Source organism: Pyrus communis, chromosome 7, assembly GCF_041283825.1.
Source record: "Pyrus communis isolate YQ-2024b chromosome 7, ASM4128382v1, whole genome shotgun sequence".
Taxonomy (NCBI): Eukaryota; Viridiplantae; Streptophyta; class Magnoliopsida; order Rosales; family Rosaceae; genus Pyrus; species Pyrus communis.
The window spans coordinates 190,238-217,129 of record NC_142571.1 but is presented as its reverse complement, the minus strand read 5'-3'; the positions used below and the strand labels follow the sequence as shown (position 1 = coordinate 217,129).

Here is a 26,892-nt window from a genome sequence, read left to right as displayed (position 1 = left end):
ACCATACAATATTATATGACTAATGTTTACAGTTTTAGAGTCCAACGGTTAATTTCACCCTAATTAACTATAATTTCATTGACCAGAGATGAGGATTCTAGAGAAAATGAAGGTGTTACAGAGATATGTGGTTATATAATGTAACCCTATATAAACACATAATTTCACGATGGTATCTAGGTTGCAAAACATTAAGTAAAATTAGCAACTTGAAGGACTGGGAAAACCAATCGGTTAAGTTGACATTGTCTTCCTATACATTCTCAACCACTTGATGCTACACAATGGATATATTCAAGGAATTAAGAAGAAGAGTGGGAAATGATGCAAAAGTTGTAGAAAATATGGAAGAGAATGCTTTTTTTCTCATTAATTTTTCTCTACAAGATTACAAGGATATATATACATGATACAAATGTGTAGGTAGGACAAGGTAGCCGTCCTAGTGTGTAGGTAGGACAAGGTAGGACGGCTGTAGGACGGCTTGACGGCTGTAGGACGGCTAGTGTGTAGGTAGGACAAGGTAGGACGGCTGTAGGACAGCTTGACGGCTGTAGGACGGCTTATTCTTCCAATAATAATATTATATACAATTACACAAGAACTCTAACCATATTCCTTATTTGTCTAACACTCCCCCTCAAGTTGGAGAGTGGATGTCAAGAACTCCCAACTTGCGTAACATACCCGAAAACTTTTCTTTCCCAAGAGGTTTGGTAAACAAGTCTGCCAACTGTTGTGCCGTACCCACATGCTTGGTCTCTATTGTGCCATCTACAATCTTATCTCGTATAAAGTGACAATCCATCTCAATGTGACGAGTTCGTTCATGAAAAACAGGATTGGCAGCTATATGTAACTTTGCTTGATTATCACAAAATAAAATGGAAGGACCATCCAAAGGAATGTTCAAATCCTTCAACAAAAAACGAAGCCAAACTATCTCGCAACAAGCACCTGCCATGGCCCTATATTCCGCCTCTACTGAAGAGAGCGAAACGGTTTTCTGTCGTTTCGTCCTCCAAGAAATCAAAGAACCGCCCAAGAATACACAATACCCAGTAGTCGAACAGCGAGTGATAGGGCAACCTGCCCAATCAAAATCACAAAACGCAGTTAACTTGGTCTGGTTGTCAGAACGAAATAATAAACCTTGACCTGAAGTAGCCTTCAAATAACGAACAATACGAAGCGCAGCATCCATATGAGATATCCTTGGCTCGTGCATAAAACGGCTTAGAACATGCACAGAATAGGTGATATCCGGCCGAGTGATAGTGAGATATATTAACCGACCTACTAATCGTCGATACTTTTCAAGATCCTTGAGAAGTTCTCCTTTATCAGATAATTTTGTGTCATCCATAGGAAAAGCAATGGGTCGTGCTCCCAAAAAACCATAGTCCTTGAGAATCTCTAATGCATACTTGCGTTGAGAAATATAAATCCCTTGTTTGGAACGAGAAACCTCAATACCCAAAAAATATTTTAAATCACCAAGGTCTTTTATCCGAAAATGATCACGGAGAAAAGACTTCAGAGAATTAATGGCACTAGCATCATTGCCTGTAATCACAATATCATCCACATAAATGAGCAAAGCTGTGAAAGAAATACCAGACTTTTTAATGAACAATGAATAGTCAGCTTTGGATTGTTGAAAACCGGCAGAAATGATGGCACTAGTGAATTTGGCAAACCATTGGTGAGAAGCCTGCTTAAGACCATAAAGTGACTTATGAAGGCGACACACAAGATTCTCCCCCTGTCGCCGAAGACCAGGAGGAGGAGACATATAGATTTCTTCATGTAAGTCACCATGTAAGAAAGCATTATTAACATCAAGCTGATGAAGAGACCAAGACTGACTAGCAGCAAGAGCAAGAAGACAACGCACCGTAATCATCTTAGCAGTAGGAGAAAAAGTGTCATGATAATCAATACCTTCAGCCTGAGTGAAGCCTTTAGCAACCAAACGAGCTTTGTAGCGGTCAATAGAGCCGTCAGAATTGTGCTTGAGTTTGTATACCCACTTACAACCAATGGGAATTTTGCTAGGGGGCAAGGAAGTTAAAGTCCAAGTACCATTAGCATGTAAAGCTTGAAGCTCCTCAGTCATAGCACGTTGCCAATTGGGGTCAGTGGCAGCCTCGACAAAGGAGGAAGGCTCCACAGTCCGACTGACAGAGTTAATGTAAGAAAAATGCCTGGGAGAGTAACGGTGATAAGAGAGAAAATTACAAAGTGGATATCGCGTACCTTGTGTAGAACCGGGTTGCAAAGTCGAAGATGGGTGGGATGGCAGAATCACCTGCGAGCAAACGTAGTCTTTTAAATAGGATGGAGGTTTATGGGCACGGGAAGAGGTGCGGGGAAGGGGAGGATTGGTAGGTAGTGGGGGGGTAGGATGTCCGTGGGTAAAAGGGTGAAAGGTAAGGAAGTAGCGCGGGGGGGGGGGGGGGGTAAAAGGGTGAAAGGTAAGGAAGTAGCGGAGGGGGGGGGAAGGAGGGGATGCCGAGAGGGCAGGGGCATGGGGAGGAACGGGTAATGGGGCAGCAAGGGAATCTGTGGGAGGCGTGGAAGGGGAGGAAGGTGGTGGGTTATATGTAAAGTCCAGAGGGGGTGGGATGGGTAGGGTAGGCGAAGAGGATGGGATAGGAGGGTGAGAAACGGCATAAGGGAAAGTAGTTTCGTGAAAGATGACGTCTCGACTAGTGAAAATGCGGTGATTGTCGAGATCGTAAAGGGTATAGGCCTTTTGTCCATGAGGATAACCGAGAAAAATGCAACGATGAGCCCGAGGGGAAAATTTGGTGGTGGGAGTGACAGAGGTGGCATATGCCAGACAACCAAAGACGCGGAAGTGGTCATAAGATGGGGTTTTCGAAAAGAGAACCTCAAATGGGGATTTATGATGGAGAAGACGGGTAGGGAGACGATTGATGAGATAAGTAGCGGTAAGAACACATTCCCCCCAAAACTTGATAGGAAGATGGGATTGAAAACGAAGGGCGCGAGCGGTTTCAAGAAGATGACGATGTTTTCTTTCAACAATGCCATTTTGTTGGGGGGTATAAACACAAGAAGTTTGTAAAAGCACCCCATGATCAGAGAAAAAACTACGAAGAGATAAAAATTCAACACCATTGTCAGTACGAATGCATTGGATGGTAGTGCGGAATTGGGTAGTGACATAAGCAAAAAAATCCTTAATTAATTGTTGAGTGTCGGATTTATGTTTCATGAGAAAGACCCACGTAAAGCGAGAAAAATCATCCACAATGGTTAAGAAATAATGAGCACCAGAAAGAGAAGATTGACGATTCGGGCCCCAAATATCACAATAAATTAAAGCAAAAGGGAAAGTTGATGAAATTGAACTCAAAAGAGAAGGTTGACGAGTTTGTTTTGCCAACGGACAAACATCACAAATATGACTAGAATCAAAAGTACAATTAAGAGAGCTAGATGCTAAAGCTTGCAAACGAGTGGAGGAGGGGTGACCAAGACTCCTATGCCAGAGGGAAGAGGGGATGGTAATGATGTTGCAGAGAGGTTGACGGGTGGGGAGAGAAGAGGTAAGGGCCACAAGGTAATACAGATCGCCACGTCGCTTACCCACACCAATCATCGCCTTCGAAACCAAGTCCTGCAAAACATACCAAGAAGGAAAGAAGGTTATGGAACACGATAATCCATCTGTAAGTTTACCAACCGATAAAAGGTCCACTCGGAAATTAGGGACACATAAAACATCCTTCAAAGTAACTGATGAATTTAAAGGAAGAGTGCCGGTAAAAGTAATGGGAGAGGAAGCACCACTAGGCAAAGAAACAGGCGGCAAATGTGAAGGAGAACGATTAACCAAACATGAAGCGGAAGAAGTAATATGATCCGTAGCACCACTGTCAAGAATCCATTGACCATGACGAGAGGTGACAGGTAACAAACCTTGGGCAAAATCAGTAGTGAGAACGGCATTGGCCTGAGGAGGGGTGGTGGTGTCACGTAAAGCAGCTAGAACACGGGAGTGCTGCTCGGCAGAGAGGTCAGGCATGGCAAGCTACAAGTCATGCAAAGTGGGCTGGGCCCCGTGCACTTGGTGGGTCGCTGGAGTAGAAGAGGAGGCGGGGGCCTGGGTGTCTTGCACGTGATGGGCCTGGGTGAAATTATGGGGCCGGGAAGCAGAAAACCGTGGCTGCCGGGAAGGACTGGAAGGTGCATGGCTGCGGGAAGAACTGGAAGCAATGGCACGGCGCGGTGGTCGCCACGGTTGGCCATGGAGGGGATGGCCAACGGGATAGCCATGAAGTTTATGGCAGGTGTCTTGGGTATGATAATCAAAATTGCAGTAGGTGCAGTGGAGGGGAGGACGAGCAGAGGAGGGACGGGACGGGCCACGAATAGCCATGGGAACGGCAGAGAAAGCTGCCGAAAAAAAATTAGGGCTAGGGTTATAAACCTGCTCTGTATACCATGTAGAAAATATGGAAGAGAATGCTTTGTGGAAAATATGGAAGAGAATGCTTTTTTTCTCATTAATTTTTCTCTACAAGATTACAAGGATATATATACATGATACAAATGTGTAGGTAGGACAAGGTAGCCGTCCTAGTGTGTAGGTAGGACAAGGTAGGACGGCTGTAGGACGGCTTGACGGCTGTAGGACGGCTTATTCTTTCAATAATAATATTATATACAATTACACAAGGACTCCAACCATATTCCTTATTTGTCTAACAAAAGTCAAATGAAATCTTGCATTTAATTAGTGCGGGTGTATATATATACTGAAATTTTCAAACATTATTGCAAGATCCAAGATCTCACATATTTATTTATACATTACTCTAACCGAAATCAATATTGTTAAACTGCGATATGTATAAATGAATGAAGAAGGCAGCGCAAGGGAAATTCCGTGAGTTGACTACTGCATACTTGATAAACAGATTATCGAAATTCAGCGATGGACGTCATCGTTCTGTAGTCTCATCCTGCGATTGCTAAAGCCATTACTTGGATCATGCAGACAATGGCAGAGTTGACGAGGTAGCGTGGTTGCGGACTTGAGGTTGTGGAGGAGGAAGATGCAGTGGCGAAGAAGATCCATGTTTGTCTACAGATTTAAAAGGAGAAATTCTGTTTGGTTACAAAGATTGCAAAAGTATTGGAAAAAACTTTGTTTACGAGTGTTTTAAAATAATTGGTCCACACAAGTTGGTGAATAAAATGGGCATTGAGTAGTCAGTACTAAGTATTATCGGACCACTTTATATGGTCATATTTTAGTTGACCGCACGATGTGAGCATAACTACCTACCTACCCAGCTTCGTACGTACTACTCCAACTTCTTCTTCATCTATAGTTATTGATTAATCCGTTAGAATTTAATTAGAACGTCGATCATCCAATACAAGGAGAAATCAATTTAGAGTCGAAAGAAAGATCGATCGAGATGGTGATGGTGAAGCATTTCAACCACTGCCATGAGTCATGCGCATTTCAAGTGCAAGAAGAAGATGATGAAATTATCATTTGCTCAGGGTGTGACCTGGAGTTGATGATGAACTCGGGTACTTCAGCTTACAAATGCAGCAAGTCCAAGTGCGAGTTTTACCTCCACGACTTGTGCTTCAAGCTTCCCCGACAAATAAAGCACAAGTCTCACCCCCCCAACACCCTTTCATTATCATCTCCACCCCTCCCTAAAAATATGGCGAGTTCAAATGCGATGCCTGCTCTGGATTCGGCTCTAATTGTTTCGCCTCCCACTGCATCCACTGCAAATACGATCTCCATCTTCAGTCCGCTGCGTTGCCTGAAATTCTGAGCCTTCAGCATCATCATCATCATCATCATCATCATGATGAGCACACCCTCACTCTCCTATATTCTTCATTGCCCCCGAATCACGAAAATGATCAAGACAAACAAAACATTTGCGATATCTGTGGAGGGTCTTTCCCAGAGGGCTGCTGGGTCTACTGCTGCAAAGATTGCGACTATACTAGTCATCTCGAGTGTTCCATCGCCATTACCTTCTAAAACCCCTAACCTAAAGCTCTAAATATTTTATTAAATGATTTCTTTTTCTATTACAAATAAACATTGTCAAGCATCAAACCTTAATAATTATACATTCACCTGTGTATTTATTCTAATGTTTCCAAGAAAACAAAATTATAAAGAGCAAGTCATCTATTTAAGCAAGCAATGGTGCTAATTACAATGAGAGATAAATAAGGCCATCCCTTGGGAATCAGGATCGACTATTCATTATTGTTGGAGGAGTGAGGGCCCTTCTTTTGTCCTCCAAGAATACGCGAGATCTGTAAACCTCTACTGAATGCTTGGTTGAAAAGCATTCGCGTCTGGAATTCGGAAACAAACGGAAACCAAGCCAAGAAAGCAACCGGGGTAAAAAGAAGCAACCCCATGATTATTTCATAACCACGAGCAAGTGTTTGAACTGATTCCCAAAACCCTGCTCGTTTAATTACCGGCTTACAAGCTTGCGCAATCTGTAAAAACAAAACCACAAAATATGGAATTATTTAAAGAAAACAGGAAAGAATAAATTTGCAAAAGAGTAGACAGAAGCTGATGAAAACAATTTACTGACCAAAAGCAATCCCCAACCAGTTGGCATGAAGGCAAGAATGCACACTACGACATCCCGAAGCGTCATATGAGGGAGCACTATTAAGGTAACGAATATAGCTAAAAATGTAATAAATATAAATCCCTTAACCAGTCGAAACAAAAGCTGATAATCTGCACTTAATCGTCGCCTTCCAGCAGACACAGCCTGAAAATAAAATCCAAGAGGCAAACATATTTACTTTTCATTATCAGTCTGCCCAAACAAAACAGTCAGTAAAACCCAAGCATATTTTTCCTTCATGCAAATATGCAATTTTTAACATAACGTACACCACTATATTCACTCATAATCCCTGTATAAGCATTTGGCTTCTACGAACAGTACGTTAACACCAAGAATCTTTATTTAAATAAGCGTTTGTCTAAATTTTTCACGTATAAAAATCTCTAAAGTACGTGCACTGGTAGGCAGAAGAAATAATTTTCCAGCAAAACTTCATGCTCCAATCCACGAACTCGGTTAAAAAAAGTTCTGTTGTTTAATGCTGTATTTGAAAGTACAAAAAAAAGTCAAACTGAACTTTTTCTCTGAAAGTACACGGAAGCAAACATGTGAACCATTTTTCTGTTGGTATTGACAGAAAATATTTCCTTAACTTCTCAAAAGACAGATTTTGAATTTTCAAACCCAAAGCAAATGCAAAAAGCCTCAGTTTCTTCTCAGCGCAATAAAGAAGAAAGCTTCTCTATATGGTAAGTTCTGCCCCTAAAACAACTCATGACTGACATCATACAATGCTGCAATAAATATAAATCTATAAACAAGGAAATATGGCTTCGCTTCAAGATATATGTTAGGAGTCCAGAAATTTTACTACACACCTTCATCAGACACAAAATCAGAATGATAACAAGCCACGAAACACCATATACCTGCACGTGCAGTGAAAAGTAAATTAATATACCCGTATTATGAATAAAACAGTTATTGGGAATGCATATATAAAGGTCAAGAAATGATATACCAGGAAACTTTTGTTGTCTGTGATGTTAAGGTGATAAACAAGCCCATACTGGTAAATGAAAAAGCGCAATGCTAATAATATCTCAACAACGATACCACGCACCCCAGAGTAAAGAAGATGCTCATGTTCTTTTTCCCACCAGGATTCCCAACTTTTTTCAGGTGATACACCGATCCCTCCATGATTGTTTATCCACTTTTTCCAATCTGTCCAGTCATCGACGATCTTTTGCCACTCAAACCCTGATGGATTGAAGAGGAAAGGAGCAAAAAGCCATGTTCCAACCATGAACCATATCTGTATTGTAATGAGGATATATACAACTCCACTTTTATATGAACGACCAAATAGGTGGTACACAACAAGCAGAATCAGTAACTCAATGCCCTTGACAAAGTGACTTCTAGAGTAGAGTCTATAGTTATCAGCAAATTTGGCATGGAACACTACAAAGCTACGACCCGTTCCTCTGTATTCTGCACCTCCATGAAGCAAAGTCTTTCCATAATAGTGGGTCTTTGTACCAAGAGAAAATGTGAAAAACACCGGGGCCAATTGTAATTGCATCAATACAAAATCGCTAAGTGCAGTGCGGAACCCCTTTTCCAAACCAATTTCCATAACCATAGGCAAGGCCATCAAAAATCCAATTTGCACAAGAGACTGAGAAGCAAGAGCTACTTGAAGAGGCTTATTGTTTCGAATACCTCGCTGAGTACTCAGCTGTTTTTCAAGTCCGCTGACAACAAGATAAAGGCGACCGTAGAGAAACACATAGACCGTAAGCACAGTCAACTGTCAAACCAGAAATAAAACATTTGAGATAACGGGAAAGGGAGATTACATTATTAATTGAAGAAAGAGGTAGACAGGTACGTACTAAAGTGCTGAAATAGAAACCAATTGTGGTGACATAGCAGGATAACATTCTAAAGAAATCAAATCGATGCCCAAGCCTATAGATGTCACGACTCAGTGTCTGTTCGCCATTCCCATTAGCTATTTTTGCCTCAAAAATTGAGATCTGGTTGAGGCCAACATCTCGTCCTTTCCCTACTTGTATATATTCATGATGAGTGACACTACCTTCGCGTAATGTAGAATTGAAACCTGCAGATAACAAATATGTTAAATTGGTTCACTGTCATTCTTTGGGGCGGGGGAGTCTTAAACAAAGCAATAAGAATGCCTGCAAATATGTCCTCGCTTAAGTTGATGACTTTGGAAGCTTTGCTGACACCTCCTCTAGTCAGATGAAACAGTCGATCAAATACATCTGGGTGACCATAGTGGAATCTAACTCTGAACGAGCAACAACAATTATGGAGTCAGCAGACTTCAACTAGACAAGAAAACATATGGTAGCTGAAAAGGTGTGAATTGTGTTTCTGGAAAAACTTCAAGAAAAGCACAACAAAAATAAACAATATCTAACATCATAAACTTGTGTAGTTCACAAAATCAATCTCTATATCAATTTTTTGCGTACACTTAATTCCAACTAATATTTTACCTCAAAAAAAAAAATAAAATCCAACTAATATTAGGTTATGAGTTTAATAGAAAACATGAATTAGTAATTGATCATTACTAAACATAAGTTTCTCCATGTTTCCTTTATGTTTTAATAACTTGGTTGTTCAAACAAGGTAACTAGTAATGTTACAAGTGAACTTTGGTTTACACATTCAGTAATGTGGCCCAGTTTTGTGTGTGTGTGTGTGTGTGTGTGTGTGGTGGGGAGGGGTTAGCAGGCCAACTCCTAAGCTGCCCAAGGCTTCTTAGCTTTCCGATGGGCCTTCACATCCTCACATGCCCCATCATGTGTGGAGAAATTTCTAGCCTAACACATCAAATTTAATTAGGTGAGATGGAGCACATGCAGCAGTTGAGCATCACAAGCGAAAAAAAACTTGGCATTGATACCAAGAAGGAAGTTGAGGTTCCACCCGAAAACAATTGGCAATGGGTGGAGTATCCCAATTCCTTATAAACCCATGCAAGGTTTCTTAACTTTCCGATGTGGGATGTTCTTCACACCCTCACATATTTTAACCTGCTGAGAGTGGACTAAATTCAACAAAAACAATAAAGCAGGAATAATCATGAAAAAAAATCCATGTTGTACTTTTGACTGAAAATAAATATAACCATTCTTATTAAACCAAAAAAGTAAACAAATCTAGTCCGCGACCTCATACAAATTAACTAATAAGAATTTGAATGCATGTTGGATATGAAAAGCATGCAGTGTGCATAAAATCACAGTTGGTATGAGACTTATATCGAACAAACAGGTAGCACATTATGACATCTAAATCTCATTTGGATGCGGAATAAAGTTTACATTTTCAAATAGTATACCAGAAATTTTGAAAACAGAAACTAATCCAAATTCAATACTCTTACCTCAGAGGGTTAGCCAGCAATCTCTGCCCAATAGTTACAAAACAAGTCTCTTGATTTGACATAAACCATGCAAGAGATGAAACACTGCAAAATTAACAGAAGGGATGCTAAGCCACACGCACACGCACCAAAGATCAAACAATCTATGGATTTTTAATTATTGTTGCATTGGAAATCCTGCTCCAGAGCTACAACACAGCATATACCTGCCAGTGAAAATATGCTCCCTAAGTCCAAGTATTGTCGGAAATCTAACACCATCATGCTTCTCAAGAAATTCTTGCAGTAAGTTCCTCATTTTGAATGCTTCTTCCAAGTAATTATCCTGTTAGATAGATACAACAATGTCATTAGGTTAGGACACTGAGTTTCCAAGAAGTTCAAGCAGACAGAGTTCATACCTATACAGCAAACAAGGTCAATGCCCTATTTCAGTGTGACTGTCTATCTCGTTATCAAACTTTCTTTCCCGAAAAAAACCTAGTGACTTCACACAAAGAAGTTCTAGCTACTATAAACGTGAGGATTGAAACAGGTAAAAGAATCTTGAAACCACTTACAATGTCCAAGTCCCTGCAATAGCAAAATTCATCCACACCTTGTGGCTCTATTTCATCCACATCTTTCATTTCCCCTTCCTCTCTATGACCCCAGTAGGCCATCATTTTTACTCTACTTTATGTTAACAAATAGTATATTCGTTCTATCACGCACACAAAAAGAGGAAGAAGTTTTAGCTTAGTTAAACAAGATTAACTCAATTATAGGAAGTTACCAGGATTGATATAATATTCTAGAAAAGTCTGATTTGATGCAATTTGTACTTTACATTTTCTGATCCCTTTTACAGCTACCCTCAATATTGGAGAAGTATAGTTTAACTAAACCCTTCTCATTCTCTATTTTCAACACAAAGCATGTACATATGATCTTTTGTGTGCGCATGTGTGTACCTGGTTCATATCTATGGTTTGCAAGCCTTCTCCACGTGTGAAAATGATGGCGTGGTTTTGATTTTCTGGCTTTCCCCCTCCCAATATTGCAGGTCCAGGAAGCTTTATCCGATAAATATCCTGTAAAAGAAGATTAGGTAATACATTATAAAGCATTGTTCATGAGAGAAAATGTGTTGCCGTGTTAGAGTTCCCTAAGCTGAATTTGCTTAAAACAAAAATTACTAGAAGGAGACCGCCATGAATCTCTTAAAGGTCTATGAGGCTCTGCCACAAAGGTCTCATTTAAGTACTGCCACTATCCAATATTGAATATTATTCAAATTTTACCTGGTCCAGCCTTTGAACTGGATCAGAAGAATCAACTGACTTAGTTGGAGGAGCCGCCTTTACAAGAGCCGAATAGTAGACCTTCCAAACATTCTTTTTGGACTTATCTTCACTAGTTTTCTCTACCTCATCAATGTAAGCTACTCGAAGAGACGGATAACTGCAAGAGGGAAAATTAAGCGACATAAATCATGACTGCTTCTATAAGTAACAAAACTCTACAAACACCACCTTGTGCTTTTGTGACAGAAAAGTGTATTTTAAGTTTTAACTTAGAATGTCATCACATTGAAAATTAAAACACAACATTCTCTTTCCAAGCAATTAGGAGGAGCAAAAGTAGGACCTGAGGACGTTAACCATACAGTAACTGCTGAAACTTTATCGACCATAGTAACCAACAAATTTTATCAAATAACAGGATACAAATATATTCCATTTTTTCTTTTGTTCTATTAGTTATGCGTCCACTAACAATTTTACCCTCAAATAATATTTTTCTTGTAAAATAGTTAGGACCTTCTTTTTAAATTTGTAAACCACTTAAAGCTTTGACCTTGGGTAAAAAGGCCTGGCATAATATAACTAATTCGCACAAAAACTTGATGTTTGCTTAATCTATTAGACTACACTATTAGCAATTCAGTATGCATTTCACAGACATAAAAAACTAATTAACTAGATACTAAAGAACATACGTTGCCATAAGTTTCAAAATGTCCTTGGAACGAGCATCTCCAGATCGCTTGTGAATTCCATATTGTTGGCAGGACACAACATATGAGAATTTCATATCAACCACTGCCTGACATTGTGCCAAAAGTGACCCTTCGGCTTTTGAGCGTTCCTCAATAGTTGATTCAGCAGCCTTATAGCCTTCCATTAGCTCTAATAATGAGGAAATTTTGAAATCAGCATTTCAAAACTTAACTGAACAAGAGGTATGGTAATTGGTAATTACAAATTTACAATACAAACTAAAGTTGATTACCTTCATCTTTTGCCATATCAAGGAAGGCCTGAAGTTCCAAAGCTTTCCGGTAATACATCATACCTCGTACTTAATTGAAAGAATAGTTGAAGACAACTCAAATCGTATAAATGTAAAATAACACATCAATCAAGTTTCAAAGAGAGGGAGAGAGATCTGCGTTTTTCTTATACCAGTTTTGGTCAAGGTTTGGCCTCGATAGGATGCCCATAGACGGAGTTTCTCTTCCAATTCATCGTTTTCTGTGAGTTCTTCTTCATTTTCACACTTGACCCGCTCAAGAAAGTTAGTCCATTCATCTGTAACCAATCATGGATCGATAAATATAAAAGAAGAAATTGAGACAAAAGGCAAAACAATAAACAGAAAACAACTAACCTGGAAAGATCTTCTGCAAGTAGAAAAGGATAGAGACACCATCTTCGTTCTGCCATTCCAGATGTTTTTTGGAGAAAAGAACTTCTTCTGAATAGTATGGTGTCAAAACCCTACGAAGTAATCAAAACCATCAGGCAATATATAGCTACCAAAATAATTTACTCCCCAAAAAGGATAAAGTGATCTGCCATACTATTTTTTTACAACTTATCAATACTATGAAGTGGTTGAAAGAAAAGATATCTCCCAAACTTATTACATTATTGCACTTGAAAGATTATATGCAATCGTGTAAGATGAAAATCGATTGAGCGGTGTTTATTCTGATTAGCCAACAGTATTTTATACACATTATATGACGCATATCTTAGTGCATACATGGTCATTGGAGAACTTTAGTGTTACTCCACCTCACAATTTACTTGAAACTAAGTATTGTGAAGATAAGTCAATTGCAGTTCAATTTGGTAATTTCTATTCTTGTCTGAACAGTCACACAATGGTGTAGTGAAGATGCTAAATCTATGAGTTTTCTACGCTTCCGCAAACGGTTTAGTTGTTCGGACTGGTTTAGTGCAAAAAGTTATCCACTTCTCATATCCTGTGTCAACACCTCGCTGATAATTACAGCCTCAGCTTTAGAAAATAATAAAGAAAAATTATCCTATGTCAAGGGCATGACAATAATTGACACTACTGGTCACCTGTGAAAGTAAAAATGAAATAATAATGAAAGAAAGTCTAAATTGAAGAGAACATACGAGAAGGAAAGCATATTTCGAACTTTGGGTGCAGGAGGCATGTCCATAAACAACGAGTTGGAGAAGAAAGAAATGCGCCTTCTTGCTTCCAAGTTGGACGGGACATCCATAGCAGACTCTTTCTCTGTAAGTAATAGATGTAGCCTTCTGATCTGCAGAAGATGATGGACTCAATTAGGAGAGAGAAAACGATATGAAAATAAGAAAGATATGAACAAAAAAAACTTCAGACTGAGAAACCAGATAGGAAAGGCCTGCACTAGAAGGGCTCGTCCTATATACATAAATAGCATGAATATCCTGGGCCACGACAAGGTGTCTGCAGCTAATCCTACAAACAGCACTGAAATCATAATTTTCTCAAGGAAACATTACCTTTTCTTTCCAAGCTCCTGTTTTTGCGGTCACTGGGACTGGGAACCTCAGTGCACCAAAATATGTATCCCGTTGATCAAGGGGTGTCATTCCCTCATCTTTTCCATATGATCCATGACTCGAATCTAGCAAGCTGCATGAAAAAGAAATATAAAGGAGGATTGAGGGGAATATCAAAATATTTACATTATTCGAGATATTGGGATAGAACTCATTTACTTGGGACTTTCATCCTCCATTATGTCTCTTGTCACAACCTCTAACATGTTAAGCAAGACAATTACAACCTGGTCCTTGTCCTCCTTTTTGTTTTCCATCTGTATTCATCAGAAAGATATGGTTGGGACTAGCTACTACCTAGGTTAATCAACAGATATATGAGAGTTTATTGTCAAAGAAGAATACCAGATATTCAATTAACTTGACAAATTGTTCATGAAGACTTGGAAGAGCACTCATATTGAACTCTGTTGTCAGGTTTCCCTTTTCAATATGATCGTCAACTATGGCGAAGATCTCATTTATATCCCTGGACAAAGGAAACATCAGGAAGATAACAAAATCTGGCAGATGAAGTTAACTTTTCTACTATTTCAGTTCTAATTCAACTAATATTTTACTCACTTCTTTTCACGATCTCCAAGGACCAAAAAGTTAATAATACTTCTAAACGAGAGATAGCATTCGTGAATAGCACAGCGCATATAATTGTCAGTACTCATTCTCTTTTTCAGCTCACGGTCTTTATCTTTGCTGTCTTTTGCCATGTCCAGTGCTATCGGGATCTATAGAATTACTGCGAAGTGAGTACATTTATTGGTCTTGGTAAGACTAGTGGAAAAAAATTTCATAATAAGATAGACCTTGCTAGCAAGCAGAAAAGGAGGCCACTGGATTAGGTCTACTAAATCTGGGTCAGCCCCATATGGAACGAGCAACAAGTTCATTTCCCTGCAAAACAAATAAGTATTCTAACTCCAACTGTTTTATCCAAAGAGTAAAAGATTGGAATTCAACGTTCATTCCAAATTAAAGAACGCAGTTCCTTACGTGGCACATTATTTACCTATCACTAATCAGATCCTCTTCTCTGAAACTGCTAATTATTTCGTTCCACATCTGTGCAAACTTTGCTGCTTCCTTTTCTTTACTAGATGTGGTCTGAAGCAGCCAGAAAAGATACAATGACTCAAATGTTCTTTCAGAGATCAACAGAGAAAGGCACCAATTTCTGTATTGAAGATCATTATCAATATTGGTGGCTTCTAATGCAGAACAGTGATCAAACCTTATCAAACTTGCGAGAGAAAGTGGCTAGTATTCCCTTCTTTTTAGTCTGCTCATTCCTTTCCACTGGAATCAAAAAATTATTAAAAGCACCTGGCAGTGATTCAAATCGAGACCGCAACATTCCCAGCGTTCGAATCTGAAAGAAAGAGAAACATCTGGTAAGGTTTTTTAAGTCCCAAAAACCTACAATTAGCGCCCCCAAAAAAAGCATGAAGCAGATGACCATATTGTACTTCTTAGTCAAGAGTTTATAGACAAATTCATGCTAAATTCAATTTAGCAAATAAATTATTAAAGAAAAAGAAAGTATTTCATGCTTTAACCATGTTCCAGAGAAGGACGGAACGCAAGTTTTCTTTTGGAAAAAATAGTTCCATAATCCGAATCATCTACTTTAGACCTATAAACACAGATGCATAGGTTTACGCGGGACTACAACAATTAAAGAGCCAGTCTTCAATTGAAAAAGAAAAAAAACTAAAATCTGAAGATTTAATTTATCGCCACAATATAAAAAAGAATAAGAGAAAATGGAACTACAATGTACAAGATATTCTATTGAAAATGCTGGTACTGAAACTAACTGCGGATCATACTCCCTATTTTGCAGAAAGCGAAGTTTTCTTCTTGTCAAATGGCAAGAACCTCACACAATTAATATATCTCCAATTTATATCCTAAGAAATCATACTGGGAAAAGTTAAAAAGTGTACATAAACCTGGAGTACTTTTAAACAAACCCCCAATGGAGGCATTGAGAGTCCATTGTAGATTCACCATGACTCGAAAGCAAGTCATTCTAACTATCCAGGTTCTTTTTCCATTTCAAATGAAATCCCCTAAAGTGATAGATAAAGATGGTTGGGCTATAGAACACTGGACTTATTGAGCTTCATCAATATGTAATCTAATATAATGAATAGGATTTATATAAAATATAATTCTCCACCAACCTCTCCGAGACGGCGAAATGCACCATATATACCTCCGAATATTGTGGAAAATATGGCATACCAAATTTGAGTATCCATAAAGTAGACCTGCAGAGAAAATTAGAATAAATGAACACAACCAAGGGAATGATAGACACTGATGTGAAAATGTGATGAAGAGTAACATACAAGAACAATGGGAGCCCATAGCGCAATCACCACACCAATGTTATTCTTGGCTGAAAAGGTTCAAATAATGTCATCATAAACCATCTGTATAGTACAAGGAAGTTTATATCACTCATGCATTTACCTTGAGGGAAGAACTCATGCCATTGGTAGGTCTTTACGTGAAACCTCATTATCTCTTTAGTTGGTTTTACAAGAGGCCTAATCTGTAACGACGAAAAAGAAATGATATTATTCAACCAATTTTGCACCAATTTTTCATCAGGGGAAATAAATTTATCAACAGAAAATAAAATAGAAAAACTCAAAAGGAGTCGACCATGAACCCAAAAAAAAAATGACCACACGAAAAGGCATCTACATAAGTTTCAACAAAGAAATTATCCTATAGCTGCCTTCCAATCTAGCAAAATAGTGGAAGAAAATGATCCCTGAATTGTGAACAAACGGTTTCCCAAATTGAAGATAGAAACCTCACCCTCTCCCAAAGCTCTTCCACCCCTACCACCACCCCCTTATAATTGTTAAAATTCCTCATGTTCCTGTCCATCCAAATCGTCCACAAATAGTCATCCTGCATAAACCCCATAAACTCGTCTTCTTTCCTCTCTACCCAAAATGGCACCCATTTGATATTATTACCCAACACACTTCAGCATCCCTGAATAAATACCACAAACAAAGAGCTACTGGACAATGAACAAAAAGATGTTCTCATATGCTACACAAACTACGAGAGAGACAACAATTAGGTCTCCTTTTTAGAAGCAACTCACATGTATTAACCCTAGTGTGAGTAGGGATGGCAGGGTACCCATGGATATACTCCATCATCACCATCACCACCCCAATTAACACTACTCATCACCACTCATCATCATTCAGACATTAAAACATAACTAACAACTCATGGGTACCCATGTAGACCAAATGGGCACCCTAACCCAAATCGCACAATCACTACTTGTGAGCTAACTAGCCAGCCCAAGATTTTCACCTCAGTAGAGAAAATCGGTTACGATGGTTTGGACATGTGCAACGAAGGCTTATTGACGCTCCAGTTAGAAGATGCGACTACAAGACAGAGGTATAGGCCGAAGGGGTAGAGGAAGACCTAGGAAGACTTTGGAAGAGACTCTAAGAAAAGACTAGTACTTGGATCTAACGGAAGACATGACATAGGACCGAGCGCAATGGCGTTCTAGGATTCATATAGCTGACCCCACTTAGTGGGAAAAGGCTTTGTTGCTGTTGTTGTAGGAACCTTTTGCTTCCTAAATCTCCCTAGCTGGACTAAAGGCTGGTAGACGGAAAATGGCAGCCAAGGCTGATAATTGGTCTACCTCAACTTCATTCAAACTTCTTCTGAATCCAAAATCCTAACTCCCCAAAGCAAACGAAATAAATACAAGCCTGGCACTGACTATACTATGAAACCTGGATAACCTTAAAAAGCCAGAGGAAAAGTGACTTCAAAGGCTGTTCTCCCAACAACAATCCTCCCAGAATCCAACACTTGCATCTTGCCCACCACCAATATGACACTAGTCTTCATCTTTTACCCAAGACTAAGACAAGAATATTGAAGCATTTTCAAACAGGCTGCTATTATTCAAACGTCATAGACAAAACTCAAATTGGCCAAATGATCACATATAATAAAATCAGCGATGATATGCTAAGTTCATTTCTTATGCTTATGCGTCTTTCAAGTTCATTGGTATTCTGATATCCAAATAGACTTTAAATCCTTCCTCGACAAATTATGGGATAAAAAACAAGATGGAAAGGCAAAATTTATGGTGGGAAGTTGAGGCAATGATTTATGGTCAAGGGATGAAGAAAAGGTTACTTTTGTGCCCCCGATTACCTAAATAAACAAATAAGTCATTAATTATTGGAAAGAGTCAATGTTATTTCACCAGAGTGAATGTTAAACATACAAAGACATAAGGTAACATATATCATATGCTTCTTTTAAAGCGGCAGTGGGGATGCTTGTAAAAGATGAAGATGGACTAAAGAAATACCTCTACATAGTAACTGAAGGCTAATTTCGACACAAGCAGGAGAACCCAAAAAAGGGTATACCTATATAAAAATTAAAAAATTAAAAAAAATTAAAAAAAAAAAAAAAGAAAAAAAAGAACAGTCAGTAACAATGAAAGATTAGCCGTTCCCATAGAAAGAACAGACAAATCAAAATCTGTATGTTTACTTGAAAAGAGAAATTGAGCTTTCATGCATTCCCCTTCCAACATAAAGCCGGGTCTGCAAGATATCAAATGATGTATTATAAGGAGGCAACATGCAGAGGAAAAATAAGAGAACAAAAACTAAATCGCTGGGAAATAAATTATTTGAGGTATCATATCCAGAAGCAAGTGGTTACTGCCTCAGTCCCCACAAAGTGATATATAGAATTTTTCTTATAAGGTCCATCCACATACCTGAGACCACCACATCATGAGCATCACAAGCCTTAAGTTTGACCTTTCAAGATACCGGCGAATGAATGGGAACATAAACAACAATCCAGAGAGTATGTTTGGAGATAAGTAGATGACAACAGCCAAAATGAACAAAGAATTTGAACTTGGACCATTGCCAAACCAACTTTTGATGGTCCGTGCAAATCCAGTAGGATCTTTCCAACTAAATGCGTAAGTCACTGGTAAAACAATGACCCATGCTGCAGCTGAAACAGCCTTCAAGACATATCTTAGCTTGACAAAGACTGACATGCTTTGCCTAGCTTTCCAGCTCAAAATTAAATCAAGAACAGCTGTAAAAGAAAATGAAATGATGAAAAAACCGTTAATAAAAAAATGCAGGTCCTTGAATGAGTCTTATGAAACTCTAAAATCAAGTCTTGTATGGTGTTTTATTTGTTTCTTTTCTTCGTTTTTGTGGGTTTTCCTGCTCTACTTAGTCACATAGTTTTTCCATCTTGGATTTTGCACGTAAAGTTATTTTATGTTATTGCTTCAAATTATTTGGATGAATATTGTTTGATAAACTAAACAAAAATAATAAACCAACAATAGCAATAGTAAAGTCACATGATTTTATTTACCTTGTGCAAGCTTCAATATCGCAGCAGTTATGAAGATACTCAGCACTTTCTTAAAGACGTCACCCTCAAACATGGAACCTAAGTCACCCGACCCATTCCAAGCAACAATGATCATTGCCTAAAGAAAATTACATTGTTCACATAAGTCCTAAGATTAAACAGACATAAACATAGTTTGGTAACAAAAATAGACATAAACACAGGAGAGAAAGAAGGTGATGGTAGAATAAAAATTACCTGTAAACTCAATATATAAAAGCTCCACATCCTATCAAAACTTCTGAAAATGTGCCAAAATGAGCGTATTTCAACAAAGTTTACTTTGCCAATCCATCGGTCCCCAGTATATGGTTTCTTTCTCTGAAATCATAAATTACAAAAAAAAAAAAGGAAAAACATTAAAACCAAAGAGTATGATGAGAAAGAAAATAGCTTTAGTAATTTTAAAAGAAAAGTGTTTTGACCTGGTTAATCTGATTCCTACTTAAACATTTATTAACTTTTGAGTTTTCCTATATAGACTAATTTCAAAGTATTCTAATAACAAGGTACCCAGGATTAAATTGCTACAGTTCACAACTGAGTTTTTCCTGGTTTGATTAGTGATATACTGAAACCAGGGATGATCGACGAGGAGAGAATGAAAACGAATATTTTGTATCCACAATTACAGCTTACCTCATCTCTATCACCTTGAATGTCGTCAATAGGCTGGCAAAAGAAATCAGCATCTGCACGCATAGGCCAGCCTAACTTAAAACAATCAACTGACCTACAATTTCAAACCAAAATGTTTTAGTAATGTACAGTATTTCATTGGTCAAAGCAACATAAACAAAGAAAAGAATGTACCAAAAATATTCATTCAAGTCGTCATAATTTCTCCATTGAGAATGCTTTGATTTTCCTCCTTTGCTCCTTTTAGCCTCCTGTAAGGACCAAACAACAAATTTAGCAAGATATGATGCAGAAATTCTAGTGAACCAAGTAAAGGTAGCAGAAGCAACACCTTTGCTATTGTATCATATATTGGAGTGACTACTTTCAACAAAAAGGCCTCATCTTCACCACCATAGGCTGGTTTTATGTGCTCACCTGTCAATGGACTAACACTCCCAGCTAGCATTCCATACAATTCAAATGCCATCTGCAAGGGGTAAAGTACAACTGCTAAACATAACATAGGCTTTATCCCAATTATTAGGGCTTGGCTCAGGAATAATAATGATTACATGGTAAGAATAATATAACTTATACAAAATATATCCATAAATTCAATACAGAACATGATATTATCAAACTTCTCCCATAAATTAACTTTGAATCTGAAAATATATTGTTTGAAACTCATTAGTCTATAGAACATACGGTGCCATTTGGTTTGACATATCTATAATACCAAACCAGTGAATCTTATGAAACTGTTTAACAGAAAAACCAAGCAGCTAACATAAAATGTAAGAACTTATAGTAACTTACTAGTTTTCCTCTCTAATTACATATATCATGAAAATAGCATAATTCAATGACCTACATACAGATTACATAGCTTCTAGAGGTTTATCACCGTTCCAATTGAAAAGAATGTTATACTTTGTAAGAATACAATGCTACAAGCCTACAAGACGTTGTAAAGTATAAGATTTTTAAATTGCGTTGCACGAATATGTATGTTATAAAGCAAGGTAACAAAGACATCTTAAAGCGTACATGATGATAGATATAGCAAAGGCATTCTGGCATGAATCTCAAATTTGCAGCTTCTCCCCATATAAGAAGATATAAACCCATGTATAGCAATTTTCGTTGCTGTACTTCCTGCTGAATAGTTGGCAACCTGCCAGTTAAAAACAATGTTTGTATGTTAATAGAATGGAAACAAAAGGAAAGAAGCACATCCCAGTATTGCATTGGATTACTATAAGCACCGAGTAAAGAAAGCAATTCTAATGCTGCTTGTAAGAACACTATCACTATTCCACTTAACATTTACAACAACACATCAGTGTTATACTAAATCACTCTGTTTTCAAATAGGATTCCTCACCAAAGGCTACTTTTCCGATCCAGGTATTTACACCACTTTTTGTAATTTTTGAAAAGCTTCTTCATCACATCCGTTAAAGCGCGGTCATCCAACTACAAAGAAAAAGATTTGGCATATAGAGTAAGGTAAGAAGGGGATGAAAACTAGTTCAGAAAGTGAAAATCTAAGGTAGAACTGAGAAGGATAAAGACCTTGGGTTGTTGATCAGGCTTCGGTAATTGCCGTATGTGCACATTAGCAACCAGCAGAATCAAGTGTTCCCTTTGATTTGCCACATTATCTTTCTGCACATTAATGAGCAGAGCATGGATGCTGATGAAATATGAAAAACTCAGTAATTTATGACACTCAGTTTGATTAGTCAATAGTCACTCACCTGAAAACCAAACATAGCCTGAAGCCAGTCTAGAATGTCTTCATCTACTTTCTTTTTGTGGCCCTTCGGCCAAGGTAGACCCCTGGTGTTACGGAGTGCAGAAACAGTAGCATGAATCTGTCAACAAAAAACAAGAGGCAATGTATCACCTGTAGTCCAATGAATAAAATAAAATAAATTCCACTAAATGAACAGGTTGAAACCTCGGGATATCTCATGATCGCCTGATTTTGACTATCAGGATCAAGAGGAAGAATATTGTAAGGTACATATATCTGCTGTTTTTCTTCAACCTTGGTATGAGCTTCCAAAATCTACATTACAAAAATTACAGATATATTCTTACAACAAAAGAAACAAGTGTAAGTGAACATTAGTATTATGCAAAAGTTACAGGTCAAAAGATTATGTATCACCTCCTCAGCTACTTCAACAGCCTCCGTCTGATTGACAGCCTTCAAAACCTCAAATAAAACAGCAGCAGTTTGGTATGCTTTTGTAAGTTGTGCCCTATATAAGGACAAAGAAGCTTAAGAACCTAAAGTAAAACAAGTAACAACTCTTCAATCAAACAAAGAACAATTCTTTACTCCTAGAGACAGACCGATCTGCTTTATCAGCAGCATTCTGCAAAGCTTGAATGTATTTTTTGTAGTAATCTCTATAAAAACTCTGCATTTCCCGAGCATCACTCTTTGCCCTTCCTGCCAGTGTTGTTTCATTTTCCTGAAAAGAATGAAATGACATGAGTAATATCTCTGCTCAATTCCAAATAACTATCCTTGGCAAAAACTAGAAAACAGATATTTTCCGAGAAACTAATAACTGCTTTCAGAAGAAGACTACTTATTCCTTAACATGTCCAATGTGGACTTTGAACTTCCAGTCCTCATCTTATGTTTTAAATTCTTTTTTTTTTTTTTCCAGTCCTCATCTTATGTTTTAAACTCTTTTTTTTACGATAATCTGTCATTTATGATTTATTCAATATTTCTTCTTCTTTTTTTAACCCTACTTGTTTTTTATGCCCTTGAAAGACCACATCACATGTATGAAAACAAGAAGTTGTTGGAAATACCAAGGCAAATTAAAGCTTACCCTTTCTAGACGCTGAAGAAGTGCAGTTTTAAACTGGCGAACACCACGTCCACTAGATGTGGGATCTAGTCTGTGAGCTTTCTCAAAGGCATAGAACCGACCTAATTCCAACATAGACGTTAGTATTGATTGGTTTCCTAAACATATAATAAAGTACATAAAAAATCCATTGGGTTTATCAAAACATCGTCATATCAACAAAATTTATGGGGGAAATAGCAAAAACAGACTGAGGGTTCACCAGTTAGAAAAACAAGAGATATGTATAGATATGTATATAAATAGTGTCAATTTAGACTACTAATTAGGTGGAATGTGATTTAAATGTGTAGTTAAAATTGACACTTTGGCAACACAATACGTAATATGACAGATATCCAGCAAGAGAACATTACCCTAAACACACACACACAGACACACAGAATCAATTTCTCTAGCAGGATACAGCATTGCGGCGTGTGAGACAACATTTAAACCACTTGAGTATCACACAATACTGGATCCTGTTTTGAAAGTTTTTCATCAATAAATAATAATAGCCTTGAGCACTGTAAACAATAAGTTAAAGAAAAAAGAGGTGGTTATAAACTCCAAGGGAGAAGGCTTAGTGAACAAGTTAACAGTCCATGTAACTGAGGTATGCCGCCCCCCCCCCCCCCCCCCCACCCCCCAAAATGGGTGGCATACCTGGGGTTTGCCTGGGTTAGGGATTCCTCATCAATCAAAAACAAGGTAGTACATGTATCAACCAAATTCATCATGTATTCCTTTCACGCTGGACAAAACCTAACATTTGAATCGTGTGTAATTATCGACAGTTACTATGGGAATATAGTCCACACTACAACATATCCAACTGGTTTCATGAGCTCTGATTGATCAGAATTAATGATACCTAAGCCAAAACAAGCACGATTGTTAAGACGGATAATAGAATACAAACATACAACTTGAGAAAAAAAGGTGCAACTCACATAGATAGGCAACTCTTGGATTCCTGGACTCAACTTCGTTTGCAACACGGAGAATAGGAGCAATGTCAACGAGGGAAGAAGGCACCACCTCACTATCCAGCATGGGCTCTCCAAAACTCCCAGCAGTCTGGGTGCGCAGAATCCGCCTCTGCGGCTGCCCTTCAAACCCTCCTCTTCGATATGCCATCTCTAGACTTTAAGCCCTGAAGACCAATCAAACTAACTTGTGTACCTGACCCTGACTACATGTTGATATCAATGACACAAGCATATATCAGGAGCAGAGGAAAGCCCCATAATTTCCTAATCGCATAACGATCCGTATGACTGAACTGAAATCCCAACTGGGATGCCAAGCAAATATGGGTTCAGGCAAGCAGAGAACAATTTCAAAAATTGCCATCCATGGAAACCATGAAGTTGAGTCTAAATGTAATTGAACAGTGTAACTCTCTGTTTTCTGTAAAGTTTCCAACTTTCCATAAAAAACCTCCAAACGCTGAATAAAATATGAAATATGCAATCCAAGTCGTGTTTTTACTCTTTAGCAGCAGCAAAACAAAGGGAAATCGAAATACAAAAGATAACAAAAGGAAACGAACCACCTTGCCCTTGCCCTTGCCTTTGCCTTTGCGGGAAAAAAAGAAAGCTTGCTAGACCAAAACAAACAAGAAAACGATATGTATGTGCGTGTATGTTGCGAAATCAAAGATTTGATTTGATTTGATTTACCTTTGTTCTTTGTTCCAATTTCTACTTCTACTCAGAAGCAACTGAGATTGTCTGGGCAGCCACAGAAGCAAAAGATCATATGATATGATGAGAGGGTCCTGAGGGAGGAGGAAGTGGGTAACTTCTGGGAAGTTTCAGGAGGAAGAGGACCATAGCGAACAAGAAGGACGAAGAAAGAAGAAAGAAAAGCGCATTTTTTTTAAAGCAAGTAAACGCTTTACCAGTTCCTGGAGATCCGTTCCAGTCTCCAAAAAAGAATAAAATTAAGGGAAACACATGCACCCTTGACAGAGAGACTGAGAGACTGAGAGACACACTGACACTCTTCCTGATTAGTGGAAGCGCTAGCTACCAATAATCAATAATCAATAATACAGGGGCTACAAAGATAAGGCAGAATTGCATGCCCAAAATATCTCTCTCCTCTCCAAGTCAAGGCAGGCTGGCATAATCGCAGACGCAAAATATCTCTCTCCTCTCCAAGTCAAGGCTGGGTCCCACATCTCACTTGTCAAGGGTGCCACGTCATCACTTTAGTTTCTCTCTGTCCTCTCCCTGCGTTCTCATGTGCGTGCGGAAGACATTTTTCAATGTGACCGTCATACGGGATGATACATTACATGTTATTATATAAATTATGAGATATATGTGTCAAAAAATTAATAACTTAAAAAAATGAAATTTTCCACTACTTACATAAAAACACTGGGTGTACCACCCTTATTCCCGTAACAATTAAAAATTTCTCGATGTGCGGGATATTATGAATGGATGAATTTTTCATTGTGATTAGAACACGAATGGTACATCACGTCTTTTTATAGAAGTGGTGAAAATTTTTATTTTTTAAGTTATTAACTTTTTAACACACTTATCGCATTATTTGTATAATGACACGTGATGTATCATCCCGTATATTGATTACATTGAAAAATCTCTCCTATGAATGAGGATCTTCTCTTGATTCTCTTTGTGAGAATTCAGAAAATTCTCCAATTATGTCATTTTTTTGTACATTGTGCATTCAAAATCTATTATAAATTTTTTATTTAAAATTAAATACAAACAGTATTTAATAAAAATTAATCGTACAATGTAAGATGAAGATACGTAAGGTGATTGGAAGATCTTAATGAGGATCCTCTCATTCGGATACTATTGGCGGGTTGGGGGAAAATCTGGGGAACCGGACAATCTGACATGGAAAGTCCAATTAAGTTTGCCAATGGTAGGTGGGTCACGTGTATGCACTACAAATGAACTATGCATTGCAACTTTGCAGGCACTTGCGATATGTGTGACCGACTTGCAGTGCAATTGCCTGCATGCCCCGAAAGCACACACCAAACACCACGGGCGCGATTTCACACTCGAAAGAGTTCGTTTACGGATTATTTTTGTATTTATTAATAGCATTGTTACCCGTTAGTGGAATAACAAGTTACTTTTACTATTTACTTTGTAAAATCCTTGCCTTTGTACAATTAACGCTTGTTTAAAAAGCACAAAGACAAAGGACAAGTACTATTTACAATATTTATTTGAGAATTTTAACGAAGAGCTTCCAGTACTATTCATTTTAATGAAAAATCACAATTTTACATTAAAAAGTCAATCATAGTATTATTCACTTTACCCTTGAAGTATATGAAACTTCCTTATCTTTTGTAGGTCTTCATCTTATGACGCGATTGTTTTTCAATTCTCCAAAAAAACATTTTGGATTAGGAGCTCATCGTCAAGGTGTCGGGACATGATCTTCCAATCCTTCTCCTCGTCTTTCTTGCCTATTTAACTCCCTTTCTTTCGCATTTACTTCATCTCTAGCTTTGTCTTACTCATATGTTAACTTGTCTCGTTTCATATTCAATGTTGTTGGTGAGCCAATTCGTCAACTAGTTTGAATAATCATTATTCGAATAACTCCCTCATAGGATGTTACTTGCATATCCATCGTGAGATGAATTTTGTTGTTGATCAGTTGGTTAACCTGATCCTCTCTCATCCTTTGGGTCCAGTCTATTTTGAGCAAGCTCCATCTTCTGTAAACAATTATTATTGTCTGATATCTCTCCACCCCGCAACATTATTTTGTGATTTTGCTTTTGTCGGACTATTAGCCCATTTGTTTAACAAAAAAAAACCAATTCAATTAATCAATAACCATATTAAATTATATCAATTAAACAAAAAATTCATGTTAAATTATTAATTAGTGATTTAAATTTGAAAAATTAGAGTATCTCTAAGGGAGATGTCAAAAATTTAAACATCAAAATGATAGTGGATAGCTTATGTGGCAATTTGACATTTTGTACAATATTTTGCTCCACCCGATATGTTAAATAA

The 26,892-nt window shown here is 38.0% G+C and overlaps 1 protein-coding gene and 1 pseudogene across 3 annotated transcripts; one reads left to right on the top strand and one right to left on the bottom strand.

Annotated features, from left to right (window-relative positions):
- The first annotated feature begins 5,428 nt into the window (after positions 1–5,428).
- LOC148695406 (protein VACUOLELESS GAMETOPHYTES-like) lies at positions 5,429–6,070 on the top strand (annotated as a pseudogene).
- A 4-nt stretch (positions 6,071–6,074) lies between these two features.
- On the bottom strand, positions 6,075–24,977 carry CALS1 (callose synthase 1). Of its 3 annotated transcripts, none has more exons than XM_068472612.2 (43): positions 24,544–24,977; positions 23,812–24,053; positions 22,838–22,938; positions 22,344–22,465; positions 22,156–22,249; positions 21,943–22,053; positions 21,740–21,856; positions 21,555–21,647; positions 21,364–21,455; positions 21,027–21,153; positions 20,326–20,463; positions 20,169–20,245; positions 19,995–20,088; positions 19,554–19,676; positions 19,317–19,434; positions 18,691–19,025; positions 18,459–18,511; positions 18,271–18,331; positions 16,365–16,446; positions 16,241–16,290; positions 16,073–16,159; positions 15,118–15,255; positions 14,896–14,990; positions 14,693–14,780; positions 14,454–14,614; positions 14,235–14,358; positions 14,049–14,146; positions 13,830–13,962; positions 13,455–13,606; positions 12,694–12,803; positions 12,489–12,614; positions 12,316–12,384; positions 12,023–12,212; positions 11,325–11,484; positions 10,995–11,114; positions 10,248–10,366; positions 10,042–10,125; positions 8,822–8,934; positions 8,513–8,742; positions 7,633–8,427; positions 7,490–7,540; positions 6,627–6,812; positions 6,075–6,525 (listed from the first exon to the last, which is right to left on the bottom strand). In XM_068472612.2, exons 2-43 carry the CDS (start codon positions 23,996–23,998, stop codon positions 6,274–6,276), a joined length of 5,856 nt encoding a protein of 1,951 aa, XP_068328713.2. In that variant the 5' UTR covers positions 23,999–24,053; positions 24,544–24,977; the 3' UTR covers positions 6,075–6,273. The 3 variants fall into 3 exon arrangements, with proteins under 3 accessions (XP_068328713.2, XP_088553363.1, XP_068328714.2); XM_088697237.1 differs by having other exon boundaries at positions 23,812–24,439; positions 24,544–24,802; XM_068472613.2 differs by having other exon boundaries at positions 23,812–24,014; positions 24,544–24,785.
- Between the last annotated feature and the right edge of the window lie 1,915 nt (positions 24,978–26,892).

Coding starts and splice junctions, on each gene's coding strand:
- CALS1 (XM_068472612.2), bottom strand. CDS start 23,998: ATGGCATATCGAAGAGGAGGGTTTGAAGGGCAGCCGCAGAGGCGGATT. Junction 22,466..22,837: donor TTCTTCAGCGTCTAGAAAGG/GTAAGCTTTAAT, acceptor CATTCTTTTCAG/GAAAATGAAACAACACTGGC. Junction 18,332..18,458: donor AGCTCAATTTCTCTTTTCAA/GTAAACATACAG, acceptor ATTTTTATATAG/GTATACCCTTTTTTGGGTTC.